Below are 20,301 nucleotides of genomic sequence, written 5' to 3'. Positions count from 1 at the left end.
TGTAGACCAGGCTGGCCTCAAACTCAGAAATCCGCCTGCCTCTGCCTCCCAAGCGCTGGGATTAAAGGAATGTTCCACCACCACCGCTGATTCTGATTCTGATTCTGATTATTATTATTATTATTATTATTATTATTATTATTATTATTATGTATACAGTGTTCTGCCTGTTTGTATGCTTGCAAGCCAGAAGAGGACACCAGATCTTGTTGTAGATGGTTGTGAGCCACCATGTGGTTGCTGGGATTTGAACTCAAGACTTGTGGAAGAGCAGTCAGTGCTCTTAACTTGTGAGCCATCTCTCCAGCCTCCACTATAGAATTTCTTGAATTAAAGATGGGAGCCACTGGATCTGGCTTTTTTTTTTTTTTTTTTTTTTTTTTTTTTTTCTTTTTTACATGGTGGATTTGGTGATTGCACTCAACAGGCTTGGATATCAAGCACCTTGATAAGTTGAGTAGTTGAATCAACTTGTGGTTTTGTATCTAGACTGGCCCTCTTGGTCTCATAGCAGTACTTTTGCCCTAGACACCCTAGTGCTTGAATTAAAGGTAATTCTAGACTGTAACCCAGAGCCTTGTATATACTAGTAAAATCCTATTTGACTGGGTTATCTGAAGGACTCTTTTGTTTTGTTTTGTTTTGCTTTGTTTTCCTGAAACAAGGTTTCTCTGTGTAGCCCTGGCTGTACTGGAATGTACTCTGTAGACCAGGTTTGCCTTAAATTTAGAAATCCACCTTCCTCTGTCTCCTGAAGACTGGGACTGTGTCTGGTTGAAACTTCCTTTTTACTGTTTCTATGCATAGGAATTGTTAAGAATAAGCATCCATAGAAGTGTAACAGGTAAGGGCAGGAAAGGATGGCAGGGAGAAGGAGAAAAGCTCCATGTTCGTCCTGTCCTGGATTTCATGATTACCCACAGACATGTGCTCACAAATTATGGATCATGTCTTTTCAGAAAAAATATTATTCCATCTGGGTCCTTGGTTTTTGTTTTTGTTTTTTGTTTTTTTTTTTTTTTTTTTTTTTTTTTTTTTTTTTTAAAGAAAATCTTAATCTTTCAATTTTACCAATGAAGACTTGGGAGCCAGATGCTGTGGTAAAAGCCTGCTAGCTCAGAGAGGCAGAGAAAACACCCAGTTGACTATCCTCAAAAAAACTTCCAACTGAATGTCCTTCCCTTCTACTCCCTGTTGTCTTTCTCTCTGTTCTCCTGTCTCCACCTTCCTGTTTTTTTTTTTGTTGTTGTTAATAATCATATGTTCACTACCTGTCAAGTGGTTGCTTGCTCCACCAATTGACTTATGATTGACTTTATCCAGTTTATAGTATTCAAGCAGAAACCTCTTGGGATTAAAAGTATGTGCTAAGGCTGCGTTATGCCATAACTAAAAATGTTTTTTTCCAGTAAATAACACAATCTTGGGCTCACAGTGCAACCAGATATCCTACAATAGTTCTGTTTAGGCTGCAGTTTTTTTTCTTACATCCCTAATGGTATTATTACACTTCTATTCACGTGGACCTTAAAATGATTTTTGGCAATGACTTCAATCGTTCTGGCTAGATCTTGAACTGTCTTAAACCTATTGAAACAACTGAAACAACTCATTTGTTTGCTTGCTTGCTTACTTGTGGGTGTTTTGTTTATTGAAACAAAGTATTTCTGTGTCTCCCTGGCTGTTTGCTTTCTTGAGACTCACTATGTAGATCAGGTTGGTCATGGAAATGGAAGACATCCATCTACTTCTGCCCTTGAGTGCTCTCTTTATTTTTGAGACAGAGTCTCATTGCATGAGCCAAGTTCATCCCTTTTTTCCTTTTTTCTTTTTTCTTTTTTTGGTTTTTTCGAAACAGGATTGTTTCTCTGTGTGTGGCCCTGGCTGTCCTGGAACTCACTCTGTAGACCAGGCTGGCCTCAAACTCAGAAATCTGGCTGCCTCTGCCTCCCAAGTGCTGGAATTAAAGGCGTGTGTCACCACCGCCCGGCTGCACCAAGTTCATCTTAACTTACTCTATGTGTAGGCTAGTGTAGTTCTTGAACCAATTGCCTTAATCCCCTACATAACTGGGATAAGTAGCATGCACCTGGACCAGACCTTTATGACTGGCACTGACTACAGTATGATCAACCTTGTCGGGGGGGTTCTTTTGGGGTCTTTTTGACAGGTTATTACTGTGTAGTCTATGCTAGAACTCGCTATGTAACCAAAGTTGCCATTCAATTTACAGCATCCCTCTTGTCTCAGTCTCCCAAATGCTTACATTACAGGAGTAACCTAAGTTACCTTGCCTGGCTGAGGCTTAAAGAAATGCTGAATCCATGGCTAAACATATTGCACTGTAGCTAAGTATTTTAAAAAGTATCTGGAGCATACCTTTAATTCCAGCACTAGTAAGACAGAGGCTGGCAGATTTCTGAGAAATTGAGGTCAACCTGGTTATGCAGAGGGAGTTTCAGGACAACCAGAACTGTTATACAGAACATTGTCTCAAAAAAAAATCAAAAACCAAAACCAAAACCAAAAAAGTACCTGAGTCTGGAAATAATTCAGACATGAGTAGTTTTCCATAGCTCCAGGCATTCCAGTTCTAGGATTGAGAGTCATCCATTTAGTAGTTGAACTTGGAGTTAAAATTTAATGTTGGGGTCTTCTCTCTCTATCCCTCTCCCTCCCTCTCTCCCTATCTCTCCCCCTCTTCTCTCTGTAAGTACCCCTTTCCCTCCCTTCCTCCCTTTTCCCATGGCAACCTCCATGAACTTAGTCCTTGGGGCCAATAAATTCACCCGAGTGCAGCTTCCCAATAAATCTGCCTTTAATTAAAAAAAAAAACAAAAACTAATGTTGGGAAGCTGAGTGTAGTTGTACAAAGTTGTAATCACCATTGGAGAAGTCAAGACAAGATGGAGACTGTGTCTCAAAAGAATTTGGGCTCTCCAAGGTGACTTAGAGAAGATGTGAGCTCAGTGTTCATAACTGAGGTACATGTACCCTCACACACACCATGCTTTTACTCCCACCATTTAGGAGGCAGAGGCAGGTGGGTCTCTGTGAGTTCAAGGCCAGTCTGGTTTGTACTAGAGTGAGTTCTGGGACAAATAGGAATACAAAGAAACTTTATCTTTAAAAAGGTAAATAGGAGTGCTGGAGAGATGGCTCAGCAGTTAAGAGCATGAACTGTTCTGCCGAGAGTCCTGAGTTCAAATCCCAGCAACCACATGGTGGCTCGCAACCATCCTTAATGAAGTCTGCCCTCATCTTCTGGGGTGCCTGAAAATAGCTATAATGTACTTACATATAATAAATAAATAAACCTTGAAAAACAAAAATGTAAATAGGGTTGGAGGAATGGATTAGTGGCTAAGAGCACAGGCTGTTCTTCCAGTCAAAACTTACCCATACGTGGAAAATAAACAACATTAAATTAAGTCTAAAAGACTTGATACTGGTGACCTACTGTCCTTGTTCTAAATTCAAGGAAAAGTAGGAAGCTGGACTGTCCTGTGTGCTTGTGCAACTTTGCTGGTGGCAGGTCACAGTGCCCGCAGTAAGGGCACTGCAGGCTGGGCAGAGGGCTCCACCCACAAGAGAGACATGGAAGGTTTGCTTAGCTGAAGGATACGTTTTTAATATACTAAGGAAATTCATAGAATTTTTCTTCTAATCTTGTTTTTACAGACTATAACAATATAGGAAAATTCTTAAACAGAATTTTGGGCATGGAGGTGCATCAGCAGAACGCATTGTTTCAGTATTTTGCAGACACACTTACTGCAGTTGTTCAGAATGCCAAGAAGAATGGAAGATACGATATGGGAATCCTAGGTGAGTAGGTACACTTAACTATACTCTGTGTTCCTGGTCCAGAGTATTTCCCCATTTACACCCTTCTGTTTCTATCTTTAGATCTGGGTTCTGGAGATGAAAAGGTGAGGAAGAGTGATGTCAAGAAGTTTCTAACTCCAGGGTATTCAACCTCTGGCCATGTAGAGTTATACACAGTAAGTCTACATATGTTTATTTATATATTCCATACTAGTGTTCGCACACATGAGCTGCATTTAAATCTCTGCATGTCTTTCACAGATTAGTGTGGAGAGGGGAATGTCCTGGGAGGAAGCAACCAAGATTTGGGCAGAGCTGACTGGACCGGATGATGGCTTTTACTTATCATTGCAAGTACGAATTGAATTTTCTTCAGTCTTACCAAGAATGCTTTTTCTTTGTTTCATTTTTATGGCTTCAGGTTTTTCCTTTCCTTTCTTTTCCTTTTTGAGACAGATCTCACAATGTATTGCTGGCTGTCCTAGAAAATTTTTGTTGATTAGACTAGCCTTGAATTCACAGTGTTCATTCTGACTCTGCAGCACACCATCATGCCAGGCTCACCTTAGCCATTAAATTTTTTAATTATTCATCTACTATTATGTATATGGGTGTGCATGCCCTGTTGGGCTTAATGTTTCTACGTTTATAGAATGTTTTGTTTTCATGTTTGTCTATATGGACTGTGGGCCTAGTACACACAAAGTCCAGAAAGCCATCAAATCCCCCTTGAACTGGAGCAGTTGTGTTTCTGTATTATGGAAGCATGTAGTAGTTACAGAGTATACTCTGCTTTTGGCCTCTGGACTTATTCCTGTGGATCAGTGTAATCTCTTGTGAACCACCCAGTGTTCCTGAGTGCCTTTTGTTTGCTCTTACTTCTGGTGCTGGTTTTGGAGTAGAGCAGGCCTCAGGAAGGCCTGTGTGAACTTGGCTGCTGTGGAGTTTGTGCCTCTGCTACTTCAGAGATGCTGTTACTCTCTGTAGTGACACCAACAGTGGTATACATTTTATTGAGTACATTTAATGTGTCCCTCAAGTGATGGAACCTGTAGCCATCAACTTAGCTCAGTTCCTCACTGTGTATCAAGTGTGTATCAAATTTAAATCTCATTGGATTTAAATTAAATAAACATCAGACTCTAGAGTGACAGGTTACAGGCATATACTGCCTACCATACCAGGCCAACCTTTTCCAATAGTTTAGCTTTTTGGAATATTTTAGTAATCTCATAATTTGATGTTATTCTATCTAATTTTCTTTTATTATTTAATGGTAGGACTATTTACTTTTGTCCATGTTAAAAATTTTCTTGTTGGGCAGTGCTGATGCACACCTTTGATCCCCGCACTTCAGAGGCAGAAGCAGGTAGATCTCTGAGTTCAAGGACAGCCTGGGGCTACAGAGAAACTGTCTCAAAAAAGTGTTTTTGTTTTTTCTTTTAACTCTTGAGGCTTCTGTGCTATGACTTCATGTACAAGGAACAGCGTGTTAAGTGAACACTTGGGCTTATTCTGACAGTTTCTAGGGTCTCTGGATGAGAAGGGAGTTAAAAAGTCACACCTTGCCAGAAGCTGTTAGTAATTGATGGCTGCAGGAAAGAGGATCAACTGATAAGTTGTGCATACTCCAGTCGATAGTCCATACACATTAGGTTAGCATTGATTGAACATTGGGTATAAAACAACCATAACAAGGCATGGAATTGGTAATGGGGATGTTTTAAATTGGCTCTGGGGGTCTAGGGAAAGATGGGGTAAGTATAATAAAAAACACATACATACATACATACATACATACATACATACGTGAAATTCTCTGTATGAGCCAGGCCAATGGCAGTGGTCAACCCTGAAATCAGAAAAATACAAGTAATATGTTATAGAGTAGGCAGGTTGTGTTTATATTTTTAAGAATGTGTGAGAATGATTTACAAACTAGAGGCCATGGATTTGAGAAAAGTTGGGGCCACATGGGAAGAGACAAGGGAAAGAAAAGAGAAAAAAGATATATTTAATTAAAAAATGTTATACTGGGTGGTTGCTCACACTTTTAATCCCAACACTTGAGAGGCAGAGGCAGATAGATAATCACTGAATTCAAGGCTAGCTAGGATTACACAGAGAAACCTTTTCTCAAAAAAGAAAGAAAAAGAAAGAAAGATGTAAGCTGCCTTACCTTTCCAGTGGAAGTAAGGAGGCAAACAACGAGCTCTTCCCCATGCAGTTTTATTAGGATCCTTGTAATCTTGCTTGTTACTTCTTACTTATTTCTACTTACATTTTATTAGTTACATCTTGCTTCTTACATCTTATTACTATTTCTACTTACTCCTACTCCTATTTTTAGTTCTATTCTTACATCTTACTTCTATCCTTACATACTTACTCCTATCTATCATACTTACTCTTCTATCCCATTACCAGCCCCAATTCTAAATACTTACTTCTAAATCTTACATAACCCATCATCAGCCCTAATTCTACATACTTACTCCTATCCCCACATATTTACTCTCTCTCTCCAGTCTCTCTCCAGCCCCCAGCCCTTGTGCGTTAAATACTTTCCCTGGTCCCAATCAGCATCAGTTACGTGGCAAAGCATAATAGGCTGCAGGAATTTCATACCAGCTTGCATCACAAACTGGAGGCACTCAGCTTCTCCAACTAAGGGCTTGATTACCAATGCTCTCTGCTCTGGCCGGAAACCAGGTGTTCAAAATATATGTATATAGGGTGGCAGCTGCGGCTCCCCACAGAAAGAAAGAAGGAGAGAAAGAAAAGAAAAAAGTAAGGAAGGGGAAAAGGTTGTCAATAAATAAATAAATGGATGTACAAGTAGGATACAAGCTGTGTGGATATGGATACAAGCAAAGGAACTTACATCGGTGGTTGAGGTAGGAATACCCTGAGTTCAAGGCTAGCAGGGACTATAGTGAGGTCCACCTTTGGTGGAAGTTCTCAAAAAAAACAGAAGCCAATGCTGTTAGGACCCTTGGTCAGACTTAACAAAGAAGCCTCTCCTGAGGCGTGTGGTTGCAGACTACAGACCTAGCTGGTGGATCTCCTGTACTGAATTTGCTGAAGTGATAGTGGTTTTAGTTATCAAGTTCTTATGTTTTCTGTTATTCTTTTAATAGATAAGAAACAACAAAAAAACTGCAATCTTAGTTAAAGAAGTAAACCCTAAGAAGAAACTATTTTTAATTTATCGACCAAACACTGGGAAGCAACTCAAATTAGAAGTTCATGCTGATCTGAAAAAGAAATATAAGAAGGTACTTCCTCATTTATATATTGTACTATGTCAGTGCTTGCTCCATGACAGGAAGCCCTATCTCTTCACAGTCTCTGAGTTCAAGGATGATGATTCTTGTATAAGCAAGTGGGATTTTTTGGTGTTTTAAAGACTTATTTATTTTATTTATACAAGTATACTGTAGCTGTCTTCAGACACACCAGAAGAGGGAATCAGATCCCATTACAGATGGTTGTGAGCCACCATGTGGTTGCTGGGAATTGAACTCAGGACCTTTATAAAAGCAAGGAGCCAGTGCTCTTAACCTCCGAGCTATCTCTCCAGCTCTAGCATGTTTTTTTACACACTGCTGTTGCAGTTTTAAGGTTACTTACTGCCCATGTGATCTTCAATACCCAGGACCTGCAACAGTCCTTCCAACCAGCTTTTGATTTGCCATGAGTATGCTGCATGTTTTCATCCTGTAAATTTCCAGAAAATAGTTAGTGGTTTTCCCAGCATTACTATCTTCTGAGAAGTATTGTCTTAACTTTCTGGGCACTGTGATTTGGAAATAACTATTCAACTAGCTCTCTGCAAAGCTCATCCCACGAGGGGCTTTGGTTACCTTTCTTAGTGGTATTTCCATCCAGCTACACATGAGGGGCTGGGCTTCTTGGTCGTGGTGGTGGTGGTGGTGGTGGTGGTGGTGAGGATGATGAGGATAATGAGGATAATGATGATGATGATTATGTCATTGCTGTTGACTGCCTCTGGTGTTAGTGACTAGCTTAGCTATTCAGTTGTTGCGATTTGGTTTTCCTTTGTCTTTGCAGGTAGTCTCTGATGATGCCCTGGTACACTGGCTGGATCAGTATAACTCCTCTGCAGACACCTGTACTCATGCATACTGGTTAGTGCTTGTTGTTTGTTGCCTCACTCACGTCTTTAAATGTAATTAAGATTTTTTTTTCCTTTGGGGAGCTGCGGGGTGAGGGTGCTGAGTCTCCTTGTGATTCTGTTGCTTCTACCTCCCAAATTCAAGAACGGTAGAGCCACAATGCTTGGCTAAACACATTTTCATTCTTTATGAATATGTGATTGTGAGTAAATAAACATGTTGCTTATTGGTAGGCACAGTTTACTTCATCAGAATTATATGTAGAGACTTACCATTGTAGTCAGTGCGTACAGTCCCACACTTAGACCATTCCAGATCATTGTAATCTACACAGCGAGTAGAGTCCAGCCTAGGCTACATTGAAACCCTGACTTAGGACCTTAATTGCTATCCCTCTGGTAAAACTTGCATCCCCTCCTTTTCTCTCCCTCATTCTCCTCCTCATTTCCAGAGTGTGTGTGTGTGTGTGTGTGTCTGTGTCTGTGTGTCTGTGTGTGTCTGTATTTGTGTCTGTGTCTGTGTTTTGGGGTCTTTAATCCATGCTAATCATGAAACTTTGTAGTTCAGGCCTTAAATTTGGCACACTCCTACCTTAATCATCTGAGTATTGGGATTGTTCATGCTTGCATCTGTATCCTTTTTGCTTTCTCTTTGGCTTTAAAAAACAAACAAAAAACCTTACTGCTTGGGCCTGATGGCTCATGTTTACAGCCTCATCACTCAGGAAAATTCAGATCTGAGGCTAGAGTGTGCAAGGCCAGGCCTCAAAACCAACAAGTGAACAAGAAAGGAGCTGGAGAGCTGGGCATGCAGGTGATCTGAGTTCCAGGACAGCTGGGAAAACCCTGTCTTAAACAAACTAAAATGCCGGGTGGGAGCTGAAGAGATGGTTCAGTGGTTAGGAGTGTTTTCTGTTCCTTTAGGAAACCCAGGTTCAATTCCTAGCATTCCATTGTTAAGTGACTCAGCTACCCATTACTTAGACTAGCTCTAGTGGACCTCATGCCTTCTACTGACATGACCCACATGAATGAGTCACTGACACAATGCAGGTATAATATCCATATATATAAACATAAAAGTAAGAAGAATCTCATAAGGCACACGCCACATGGTACATGGGTGAGCATTCTTTGATGATAATGTTTTGTCTGTTAGCATCCAAGTTATGTAGATCCCAGGAGTCAAGATAGGTCATTGGGCAGCTACTTCATATTCTTGAAGAGCCACCTACACACCTGGTTTGTTTTCTTGTATTAAATTTATGTTGCTTTGGTGGTGACTCAGATATGTGTCAATGAATTGGCAAACATTTGACTAGTACTGTGACCTTTTGTTTCTCAGTTTACGTTTCTCTATGGTTTGTTTGCTCCAGTTATCCAGCATTTTCCACTAGTCATACTTGGAGCTGGCCATAGTGGTTCAGTGATACAGCATCATCTGGTGGGTGATTTTCACAGCAAGCACTACCACAGTGAAGAAACAGGGTATTGAAGTGTCAAAAGTGAATAGATAGTACCACCAGTAACCCAGTGTACAAGTAGGCCGTCCCCACGCACAGCTGAGCTTGCAGAAGTAATGGGGCATCTTAGATTTGGGAAGAATAACCCAGGAAGCTCAAAGGATTTTCTAGAAAAAAGTCAAATAAAAATTTACTTCTTGGCCTGGCAGTGGAGGCACACACCTTTAATCCCAGTACTTGGGAGGCAGAGGCAGGCAGATTTCTGAGTTCGAGGCTAGCCTGGTCTATAGAGTGAGTTCCAGGACAGCCAAGGTTACACAGAGAAACCCTATCTTGAAAAACCAAAAAGAAAGAAAACCAAAAACAAAAAAACCCAAAAAATTTAGTTCTTGAAATATGGCTAGGCTGTATAGATTATTCATGTATGTTGCATGTTTCTATATATATTTTTCTCTTCAATGTTTTCTAGGCGTGGCAATTGCAAAAAAGCAAGTTTAGGATTGGTATGTGAGATTGGTCTCCGCTGCCGTACGTATTATGTACTATGTGGCTCAGTACTGAGCGTCTGGACAAAAGTGGAGGGTGTTCTTGCCTCTGTCAGCGGCACAAATGTGAAAATGCAGATAGTGCGGCTAAGGACCGAAGATGGGCAGCGCATCGTAGGTAAGCTTCGCTTTTGTTTTGGTGGTGGAGAAAGAATCGCATCCTATCCAATACCTTTTTTCACTTCTAACATCAGAGATTGTCTCACATGTGTTCTAGTAGTGAGCACAGAACATGCTACTCATTCTACAAGATTTAGAGCAGGCAAGCCTGGATTTTGGCTTCAGACTTATTTATCTGAGTTATCTAGCTGCCTCTCTTCAAGGAGATGGGATTACAAGCAGGCACCATGGTAGCCAGTTGTACTTGTAGTGTGGACATTGTGATATGATAGTAATTACCCTATGAATGTCTCTGGGGCTGCTCTCAACTCCTCATGCTTATTACCCAATGCCCCTCTCTGTTCTCCAGATAACCTATTCCTTTCCCAGGCTGAGCGTTTTCAGGTTTTGAGTCCTGCAGATGCTAGGACAGCAGGCTAACTCAGACTAGTTTGTGGTCAGCTCCAGATAATTTACAGCTCTAGCTAGTTGCTATACTGTTCCTGTGTATCAACTACAATCTCCCTGATAACCTGTAGTAGAGAGACCAGTAGACCTCCTTGCCAATTAGTGACCTTTATTTGAACTCAGGTTGTAGTTGTAAAAGATTCATATAAATGAGTTTCTAGCTGCTGGCTTTTAAAAAAAGAAAAAAGGGGCACTCACTTCATTGCTACCTGAACTGAAGTTCTATAACTGGGACCTGGGACCTGGACCTCCAATTGCCCTTACCGTCTGTGTGTCCGTCCCTACCGTTTATGTTGACTAAAATATTCTCATCCTTCATCTTAGAGTCAATTTGCATCTTACTGAGTGGCAGAAGGGGTGATGTCTGTGAGGTTTATGAAGCTGATGCATGTAGATGGGAAAGTGCTGTACTGCACACTGAATTCCTTCATCAGGAGATGCTGTTACACTGGGTGCGTGCGTGCCCCAAGGCATCTGGGAGCCTCCTAGGAACAACTTGAGTCTAGTGCTTGCTGCCTATCTGGTTTCTGGGGGAACTTGGCTTACAGTTCTCTGTGAAGGTATAATGTCTTTACTGGACAACTCTAACTCATAGATTTTGTGTTTGGTTTTTTGTTTGTTTTGCTAATTACAGGTTTGATCATTCCAGCAAATTGTGTGTCTCCTCTTGTAAATCTCCTGTCAACTTCAGACCAGTCTCAGCAGCTCGCAGTCCAACAAAAACAGCTGTGGCAACAGCATCACCCACAGAGCATCACCAACTTGAGCAACATGTAAAGAGCAGCAGAGCGCGCGGTGCTGAGTGCTGTGAGAGCATACCACTTGCATAAAAATCAGGGACAGTTTCCAAAGAATCCTTTTCTTTTTTAACTTCAGTTGTGCTCTCTAGTTAACTTGGGGGGGGGGGAATTAAGGACAAAAGTGGAAATAGGCAGCAAAGCTGACAGTGAACTGAGCAGAGGGGACACATGTCTTTCCTCCTGCTTCTTTCGGTCTGTCTGTGCGCTTTTACTTTGGGTGAACAGAGCGGATGTGTGTGTGTGTGGATGTGTATGTGTGCGTATGTGTCAGTCTGTCTGAGAGTTTGTTAAATGCTACAAGGCCACAGTTGGTTGAAAAGGCTTGGAACTTCCCAAACTGGCTTTACTTTTCCTTTCTACAGTGCTCAGGGTTAACACAGTACATCCTTGTCATTACTGTGGGAGTTCCCCGAATGCATGTGTTTCAAGTCTCTAAATACTGAATATATATATTGGTTTCTTTTCCAACTTAAACTGTTTCCTACAGCATGAAGTGAAGGGTTGCGTGTCATGCATTCAGGTTCATTTGTAGCTTTTGTTGACGGTGCATGTCTTTGAAAGCATGTGTAATCAAGATTACCACAGAAGTCACATATGGAGAGAAACATTGGAGATGTACAGCATTGGGTACTGCATTTCTAGTGTTGATACCTGGATGTTGCTTCTAACCCTCAGCCTGCCCACCCCTCCCTGTCCTAAGGTTCTTGTTAAGGTAGCAAGTACATACTTTTTTTTTTGTGAGAAAACTCTTTAAAAGTTTGTTTTAATATGTTAATAGTATTCCTAATTTGTGCTGCAAAAATGGCTATGAGCCTTATCATATAAGTTACATTTTCCTTAACTTAAGCATAGTTTTAGGAAGAAGTATGATTGGCTTCTGTCTTGCACACAATCTTTTTTACTTCTTTATCTGAATCTGCTTTGTCATTCAAACCGGAAACCGTACTTGAGTTGTAAACTAGACAGTGAGAAAACACTTGGCTTCTGCTGTGTGTTGTTGTTGTCTTTGCCCAGTAACTTGAATATTGTTTAATGTGCTGTAAGACATTGTAGAGATTATCTCCAGCTGTTTAAATGGTAATGTACAAATGTGAATAGACACTTATCTATAACATGGGTAAGTTTTGTGTCGCCTATAATAGATGTTTATAAAAATTCAGTGAGGGGACAATTGGTTTTTTTGGTTTTTTTCTCCCAACCTCCCCTTCCCCATTTTTTTCTATCTTTTTTTTTTCTTTTGCTTGCACAGGTTGCACTATTGAAAAATTGAGATTGTATAAATCTGGTTTAAAACTACAAGATAACAAAATCTTGTAGATGTTGAATAAAAAAAAGTTATTATACTAACGAAGTGGACTCTTGTTTAGGCCCTCTCTGGGGACTCCAGGCATTAGGATAGCAGGGCTCTGTAGAACTTGGCGTGGCCTTAGCCTTCTGGGTAGCCTTAGAGTCTGACTGAGCCCCTTCCTGAAGTTTGAGGTGATCTTAGGGATGGGGTAAATGATGGTACTTTTGAATGTTTTTCAAGTTGAATTGTTTTCTTTGTAGCTTTTTAATCTTCTCAAAGCGTTGGGTGAGGTGTGTTTAGTAACAGAGACCTGATAGAGTTGCTTGGGGCTCTCATTCTCTCCAGTTTCTAGGATTAAGTTTACTGTAATGTTGCATTGGATTTATTTATTCTTAGTGCCTCAAAGAACAAATGGTGAATGGTTTCTGTTCTTGGGCACATTTTGCCCAGTGGATGCAACTTTTGTCCTCATTCCATGTATCTCAGGCAATGATCTCATGAACATCCAGCAGTACCCCTTTGTGGCCTAGATCCAAGTGGCCACTGAGAGTAGAATTGGGTCCTCCTTTACATAACCTCTCAGCTTTTGTGTTTGAAGTGGCACGGACCATTCAGCTTCCTTTTGCATGTTAAAATAAAAGCCTGAGAAAGAGCTGTGTATCTTAACTTACTTTCTCCTGGAGACCAAATCACACAGGATGAGAAATGAGAAGGATTCTGTGTCCTAAGCTTCCAGCCTTCTTGCTTTGTGTGTGGATATCTGTTTATGTAGGTCCTGGTTTATCTGGTGCTTTAAAAGCAGCACTGCAGGATTTCTCTAGTCTGTACTTAGTGAACACCTCATGTTGATGACGCTGTGACACTTGCTCCTAGAGCAAACGAGTATCTGTGTGTGTCAAAGAGCGTTTCCTTGTGTCTTTATTGCTTAGTAAGGAAAAGTCCACAGACACTAGGCATCTGAAAGCCTTTTCAAAGCAGACTTCAAAAGGCAAGTGGTGTGGCAGAACAGACAGAAGCTGGTTAGCCTTTACCCACTGTAGTGTGTGTGTGACACCTGGGATTGGTGCCCACCCTCTCTGTGCTTTGCCCATACTAAAGTTACAAGGCAAGCTTCTACATTCAAGAGTTTCTTGTGTCCAAATCCAAGTCTTTTCAGCCACTGTCATATAAAGTAGGTTCAGTCTCCTGCGTGGTCTGCATGCCACATGCACAACCAGAGCCTCACTTATCTCTGTCCACCACAAGGCTGCTAGCCTCTGAGACACCTTCTCCCTCTGAGCAGCAGACCTGAGTGTTAGTCCCATCAATGTTTTCAGAGTTTTCAGTAGTAGTTTGTGCTCAAAATCACTCCTAGGTCCATGTTGCTCAGGTATGCTTGCCAGGGAGGCCATGGCCCTCCCCTAGCAACCTCTGTGCCACAGGCTTGCCCTCTCGTTCCAGTCAGATAGTTGTTGGTGCAGTCAGAAAGGCAGTGAAAGTATTTCTGTAAATGCAAGTTGGTGAGGAAGCTAGGCAGGTTAAGCAGTTTTCTCTCTTTACTACTAAATTGCAGGTCTGCTTTCAGTGTCGTCTTTTTGTCGGTGTGTATAGCCTGGCAGGAACTTGTATCCAAAGCACTGTAGATGCTGTAGGTGTGTACATATGTGTATTTATTCTTACTCAGCACTTAAGAAACCTTTTGAGTTGCAACAATAAATCTTGTAATTTGCTCTCTTGTAGAGAGAAGTTCTAAACTACCAAACTCCAGAGGAATTAAGCATTTTAGAGCCTCCGTTTTGGCTGTAGCCTTTTTATTTGATGGTTTCTGTGCTATGTCATTAGAACGACTTCTGAGAAAGCAGAGAAGGAGTAGGAGGAGCTACCCTTTACTGTTTTGTCCTGGGAGGGAGCCTCATCCTGTCCTGTTCCATATTAGCACGAGGGCCACTGTGATTCACTTTAAAAAGCAGGTCTTACCCTGTTAGACCTTACCTAGGGATCTTGGTCTTAAAGAAGGACCTTTGTGGGCTCTTGCACTCCTAGGAGTGGAGTTTCAGAAAAGCTGCTATTAAGCCAGGATCCACATACCGAATGTTTAGTTTGTAGGGGCATCCTATGGCAAAAGAAACTGCTGTGATGGTTTGTTTGTTTGTTAAGAGTCCGTCCTGTAGGTCTGGGCTCTGGTGAACAACACACACAGCACAGGTACTTTGGCCCTCTAGTGCTGAAATGAACCAAGCATTCCACGCCATGGCTGCAGCTGAGTAGACAGGAATTATTTGCAAGAAAATCCCTCACTAGGCTAGCTGTCTAAATCCAATGAGTCCTATAGGGGAAAGAAACAGGGAGATGCAAGGAAGTGGCAGTCTTCTGAGTGCCCATCCTCTTCATGCTGTCCTTACACATGTACATAGTGAGTGTGTAGATAAGTGTGAGCTCTTCTACATTTCAAGTGGAAATCTTGTAAATCAGGATCTTGTTCACTTGGCTTTTTAGCTCCCTCTCTTCCTGTCCCTCCTATTTATTCTTTTCAGATTCCCACCTGGGACATCTTAGTACTTTTATTTTAACTTAGGAAACTGTGGAAAACCTTCTTAGCTGAGTCAGTAGCTTTGTATTTAAGAGTTTGTCTTTGCCTCACAGCTGTGGGGGTCTTGTTACCCACATCTCCAGCACACACACACTGCTGTGCTGTCTTGGGATGCATCTGAGTACCACCCCTGATCCGGTCACCGGAATCAGGGGTTATGCTCATTTTTGTTCTCTGGAAGCTGTAGTGAGCCTGATGCTTTTATATTTGAAAAGAGAAGGGAAGGAAGGAAGGATTAAAGAGAAGAAAAGAAAATGCCATGCCTCCCTGAACGTCCCTTAAGCTCCTCTAGTATCTTCAGTTAGCCAGATGCAGCCCCTCAGAAGCCTGACTCATTCTTGCTTTCATTTGAGGCCTGCTACAGTCCCTCTGCTCCTGCTGTCTGCCTGATGGGAAAGCCTTGCAGATAGACAGTACCTCATAGCCTGGCTGAACACTGTGGTGTGTATAAGACATTGGACTGCTTTGACCCCACAGATGACAATCAGAGTTTTTTTACTTTACAACAAACATCAGTAATCTGTTTTTTATACTGTTGGTCAAAAACATTTATAGGAGAGCAGGAGATGAATTTATAGTACATGACAGGAGACCTTAGAGAACAATTATCATCCAAGGGATGAGAGACGAGTCCTCCTGTGGAAGCTATCACAAGCACACAAGGCAGATTCAGTGTTGGGGGCTCATTTCTGGCTGGATAAGCTCTAAGCAGAGATGCTGAGCTCTGGGGAATTGGTGTTGCTGCTGAAGGCCCAATAGGGCAGTGGAGATGGTGCCTCACCCAGGGCACAGGAGTGGGGTTTATTCACAGGCCATTACACCCTCAGTAAATATGTCCTCTAATTCTCAGGAAAGATTTCAATGAACATTCAGCGTAGTAGTCTTGATGACACGTTGAAAATTGTCTACATTTGGCCAAGTCTTTGGAAGTTAGTTGTCAGGAATGAGGGAAGGTCTGTCACAGACTGATTGCTCCAGCAGAAATTCCCTCCTCACCCCAACTCCCTTCCTCTGGTCTCTGAGATATAGTTAACCTATGGCCTGCAACAGCAGCCAACTATCTACAGGGATGTAACTAAGCACAGTGAGGCCAGGAGACCTACAGTAAACAGTTAACTATGATGTACACCCAGTTAGTGCAGAGCAAGAGAAGATGGAATGGAGGCTTCCTCAGGGCCGAGTCAGCATGCCAGTCTCCCGGGGAGAGTTAGTATGACCTTTCGGATTCTGGCCCTCGAACCCAGACCCCACTCTTGTAGGTTTTGTAGGAGCTTGCTGCTGTTGCAATGACTGTGGCACTGAAGAGGGTAAAGAAGCTTGAGCCAGTCCTGGCTCTACTTTGCGGGACTGGGGGTCCTTTTCCTTTTCTTTTTTAACATAGCACAGTACAGCCTCACCACTAAACTAGTCACCCTTTTCATAGTTTTACTGAATTTGCAAACTACTCTTACTTCTCATAACCACTTTTATCAACAACCACGAGGGGTGGAAGAGGTGCACCGTGTCTCTGCAATAAACTTGTGCCGGGTTCTACCTCCTTGTGCAAAGGGTATTTTATACGTGGGCGCTGGGCTTCCTTCTTGATCTGACATGGTGCATCTGGAGACTTCTGAAGGAGTCCAAAGACCTTTTGAAACAAAGTCAGATGTAAACTCTCTGGTGGCTTCTGTTTTCTTCAGTTCCCTTTTGTACTGCTGCGCTGCATAGGACTGTCCATCTCAATGAAGAGTACACACTGTTCCCATGATGCCACGCTGCTGCCTTCAGCCTCTCCTGGGAACCTGTTCCCAAGTGTCCAGAACTCAGTGCTGCCATCATTTTGATATGTAACTTTCAAATTCAGTCTCATGCAATACAAGTGTGTCAGCTTCACTGAGCAGGCTTCATTTGCCCTCAAGTAGAAATGCTCGATCCTCACACAGAAAGTACTCTGTATTTAGGGGTTTTTTGTGGTTTTGTTTTTTAATTTTTGTTTGGATTTTGTTTCTGTTTTTGTAAAATTCTTAAATAAAGTTAAACAAATACACTTTGGGTTGTGGTTTTGTGGTCTAGATTTGGAACACCTGCTGCCCTGTGTCATTAACCTTGCTCACCTTAAGAGTTCCTTGGCAAGGGGTGAAGTTGCTATGTTGGCACTTTCCTTAAAATAGGTTCTGGAGGGTTAGGTAGGTGTAGCCTGGTGATGGAACACTTACCTAGCATGTGCATGGAACACACTATAGGATGGGTGGATGTCTCCCACAGATTGTCTTTTGACCTCTGCACATGTAGTAAATACAGTAATAGCGAAATCATTGTGAATTAAAAAAAGGGAGCGAGTTGAATTGCCTATGTGCCAGCATTGGTTGGTTCTGCAGGCTGGGCTGTGTCTTGACATTGTCTGCCATTGACAAGGCAGGCAGCAGCCATAAGAGTTTGGGGGCTAGCCAGGCAGTGGTGGCGCACGCCTTTAATCACAGCACTTGGGAAGCAGAGGCAGGTGGGTTTCTGAGTTCGAGGCCAGCCTGGTCTACAGAGTGAGTTCCAGGACAGCCAGGGCTACACAGAGAAACCCTGTCTCGAAAAAGAGTTTGGGGCTTCAGATGTCCATGGCTAGAATGCAGAGCCCTCAGTCTGAGTCTGAACCAGGAAAGTGGACAGTGAAGTGCCATGAACACGGAACTGGTAATGGCAGTGGCTTCTATACTGTTCATTTGGTCCACAATCTTAAAAAAATCAAGGGTGCTGTTACTGGCTCTGATGGTTCTTAGTGCTGGTAGCTCAGCTTGAGATTAGTAGGATGTTTGATGGCATGCCTGGCCTGTTCTCGCCATATCCCAGCCGTGACGAGATTCTTCAGCTCCAGTTGTGAAAGCCGAGAATATCTGTAGACACTGCTGTATGTGTCCTGTGCGAGACAAGACCATAATTGATTGAGAACCACTCCTGAGGACAGGTTAACCACAAAGAAACAAAAGTGTGTTTTTGAGGTGTGTCTGCAAGCCCTTGTGGGTATGCATTTAGGAGGACAAGACTCCTGAACAAAAGACACCACCCCTGAGAGACGAAATAAAAACCAGTGCTATTCTGCTGAGAGTTTGGAATATGTACAATACAATTTCCATAAGTATGAATATTTATCAGCTAGTCATTTGAGAGCATGATGTAAAGAAGCCATCTGTGGAGGCCTTTATGGAGAGAGAGAAGCTAAAAGAAATGTGCAAAATACTTATTTTTGGAGTCCAGTTCTCTGAAAGCTGCCCACTCTGGATGGTGAGTGCTCTCTGGGTTAGGAGAGACAAGAGCCCATAGTTGGCCCCAGAATGGCTACTAAGTAAGAGAATGGTGGTAAATACCATACCAGCATAAGATGGCTAGGCAGGTCTTCAGCTAGTCTTGATTACTGAACTTAATTTTTGATTGGTTGGAAAAGAGGGGGAGACAGAGACAGACACTATTTGTGTGGGTCTGCAGTGTGACAGGTTGTTACATGGAAGTCAGAAGTTGACAATGGGTGTCACTCTCCTTTGCTTTCCACCTTAAGTATGGAGGTGGGGTCCCTCACTGACAGGGACCCTTTTTTAAAGATTTATTTATTTCATGTGTGTGTATACACTGTTGCTCTCTTCAGACACACCAGAAGAGGGCGTTAGATCTCGTGACAGATGGTTGTGAGCCACCATGTAGTTGCTAGGAATTGAACTTAGGATCTTTTGGAAGAACAGTTGGTGCTCTTAACCGCTGAACCATCTCTCCAGCCCCAATTTTGTGGATTCTAGGGATCCAAATACTGGCCTCCAGCCTATCAGACAAGTGCTTCCCTATGGAGCTGTCCTCCAGCCCTTAATCATGATGGAAGACGAGAGCACATGGGAAGTGGCTTCTTTTTATGCTCCTAATGCCAAACCCTTGTCCCCCGATCATGGTGACATTCCACTAGGGGATCTTCAGAGGGTAGATTTCACTGTAACACAAAAAAACTCTACCTGATACCCATTCTTCTTTGGGTCCAGGTAAGATTGGAGTTCACAAAAGTTGTTAAGTCACCAGAGAAGCTTTCTTTCGGTATGGTAATTAGTTGTGAGAAATCCCATTTTCGAACACTCAGTCACAAATGACTGCTTGAGTGGAGAGACAGCCCCAGGTTGACTGCCCTTCCAGAAGACCTGAGTTGGGTTCCTATCACCCATATCTGGTAGCTCACAGCTGCCTTTTAACTGGCTTCTGGGCAGCGAATGCCTCTGGCCTGAGGAGCTGTAGTAGTGTACACATACACATATCATACACTTAACTAATTAAAAATGTTAAGTCTAAGAAGAGAGGAAGAAGCCAGTCTGCAGTTACCTTTGGGGATGTGCCTGTCCAATCAATGATCCCAGAGACCTTGAAGTAGGTTGTACTTCTTAAGGGTACCTTTGTTACCCCTTGCTCATATGAGTCTCCTTTTATTCCCTATGCTAGGTCAATGCCATGGAGCTGACTGCCCCAGGACGGATTGTCTGCTGGATCCAACTATATGATTCCAAACTATAGTAGGGCCTTTCTGAACTGTTTTTAAGTCTTTAATAATGTATATATGTGGCTGGCTATGTGCATCTAAGTGCAGTACCCACTAAGGTCAGAGCGGGCATCCTCTTCCCTAGGGCTGGAACTACAGATAGAATGCTTTCGGAGCTTGGGTACTGGGAACTAAACTCAGGTCCTTTCAAAGAGCAGGAGGTACTCTTATTCACTGAGCCATCCCTCCAGTTCAAAGGCTGAAGTTGTCAAAAAAAAAAAAAAGCAGATCCCTAGGTGCTGGAGTGGTAAGGGGTACCCAGAGTAAAAGGAGCAGCCTGGGCTCCATATGGACCATTTCGTTTCTCTAACCACACTGTAAAATAAAGAGACATACCAACCTTTTTATTTTCTTTCTTTTTCTTTTCAAGACAGGGTTGCTCTGTGTAGCTCTGGCTGGCCTGGGACTCTTTCTGTAGACCAGGCTGACTCTTGCCTCTGCCTTCCTAGAGCTGGGTTTAAAGGCTACCTGGCTAAGCCATAACTTTAAGAAAGAGCTCTGACTTAGTTAGGGTTTTACTGTGCTGTGAGCAGACACCATGACCAAGGCAACTCTTACAAATGACT

At 42.4% G+C, this 20,301-nt stretch overlaps 1 protein-coding gene across 10 annotated transcripts in view; it reads left to right on the top strand.

Moving 5' to 3' along the window:
* Sbno1 (strawberry notch homolog 1) overlaps positions 1 to 19,996 on the top strand; it is a 62,815-nt gene extending 42,819 nt beyond the window's left edge. For 9 of the 10 annotated variants that reach the window (XM_031337942.1, XM_031337937.1, XM_031337944.1 and 6 more), the window contains 7 exons: positions 3,682 to 3,828; positions 3,910 to 4,004; positions 4,090 to 4,182; positions 6,969 to 7,106; positions 7,903 to 7,979; positions 9,899 to 10,092; positions 11,176 to 17,222. In XM_031337942.1, coding sequence (XP_031193802.1) covers positions 3,682 to 3,828; positions 3,910 to 4,004; positions 4,090 to 4,182; positions 6,969 to 7,106; positions 7,903 to 7,979; positions 9,899 to 10,092; positions 11,176 to 11,318 — 887 coding nt within the window. In that variant the 3' untranslated portion in view covers positions 11,319 to 17,222. Of the gene's footprint in view, positions 1 to 3,681; positions 3,829 to 3,909; positions 4,005 to 4,089; positions 4,183 to 6,968; positions 7,107 to 7,902; positions 7,980 to 9,898; positions 10,093 to 11,175; positions 17,223 to 19,638 lie in introns of those variants that run through there. The other variant, XM_031337936.1, reaches the window with a different exon arrangement.
* Positions 19,997 to 20,301: the final 305 nt, after the last annotated feature.

The sequence above is a fragment of the Mastomys coucha genome, unplaced genomic scaffold (genome assembly GCF_008632895.1).
Source record: "Mastomys coucha isolate ucsf_1 unplaced genomic scaffold, UCSF_Mcou_1 pScaffold22, whole genome shotgun sequence".
In the NCBI taxonomy this organism is placed as follows: Eukaryota; Metazoa; Chordata; class Mammalia; order Rodentia; family Muridae; genus Mastomys; species Mastomys coucha.
This window is presented reverse-complemented; position numbering and strand designations above follow the sequence as displayed.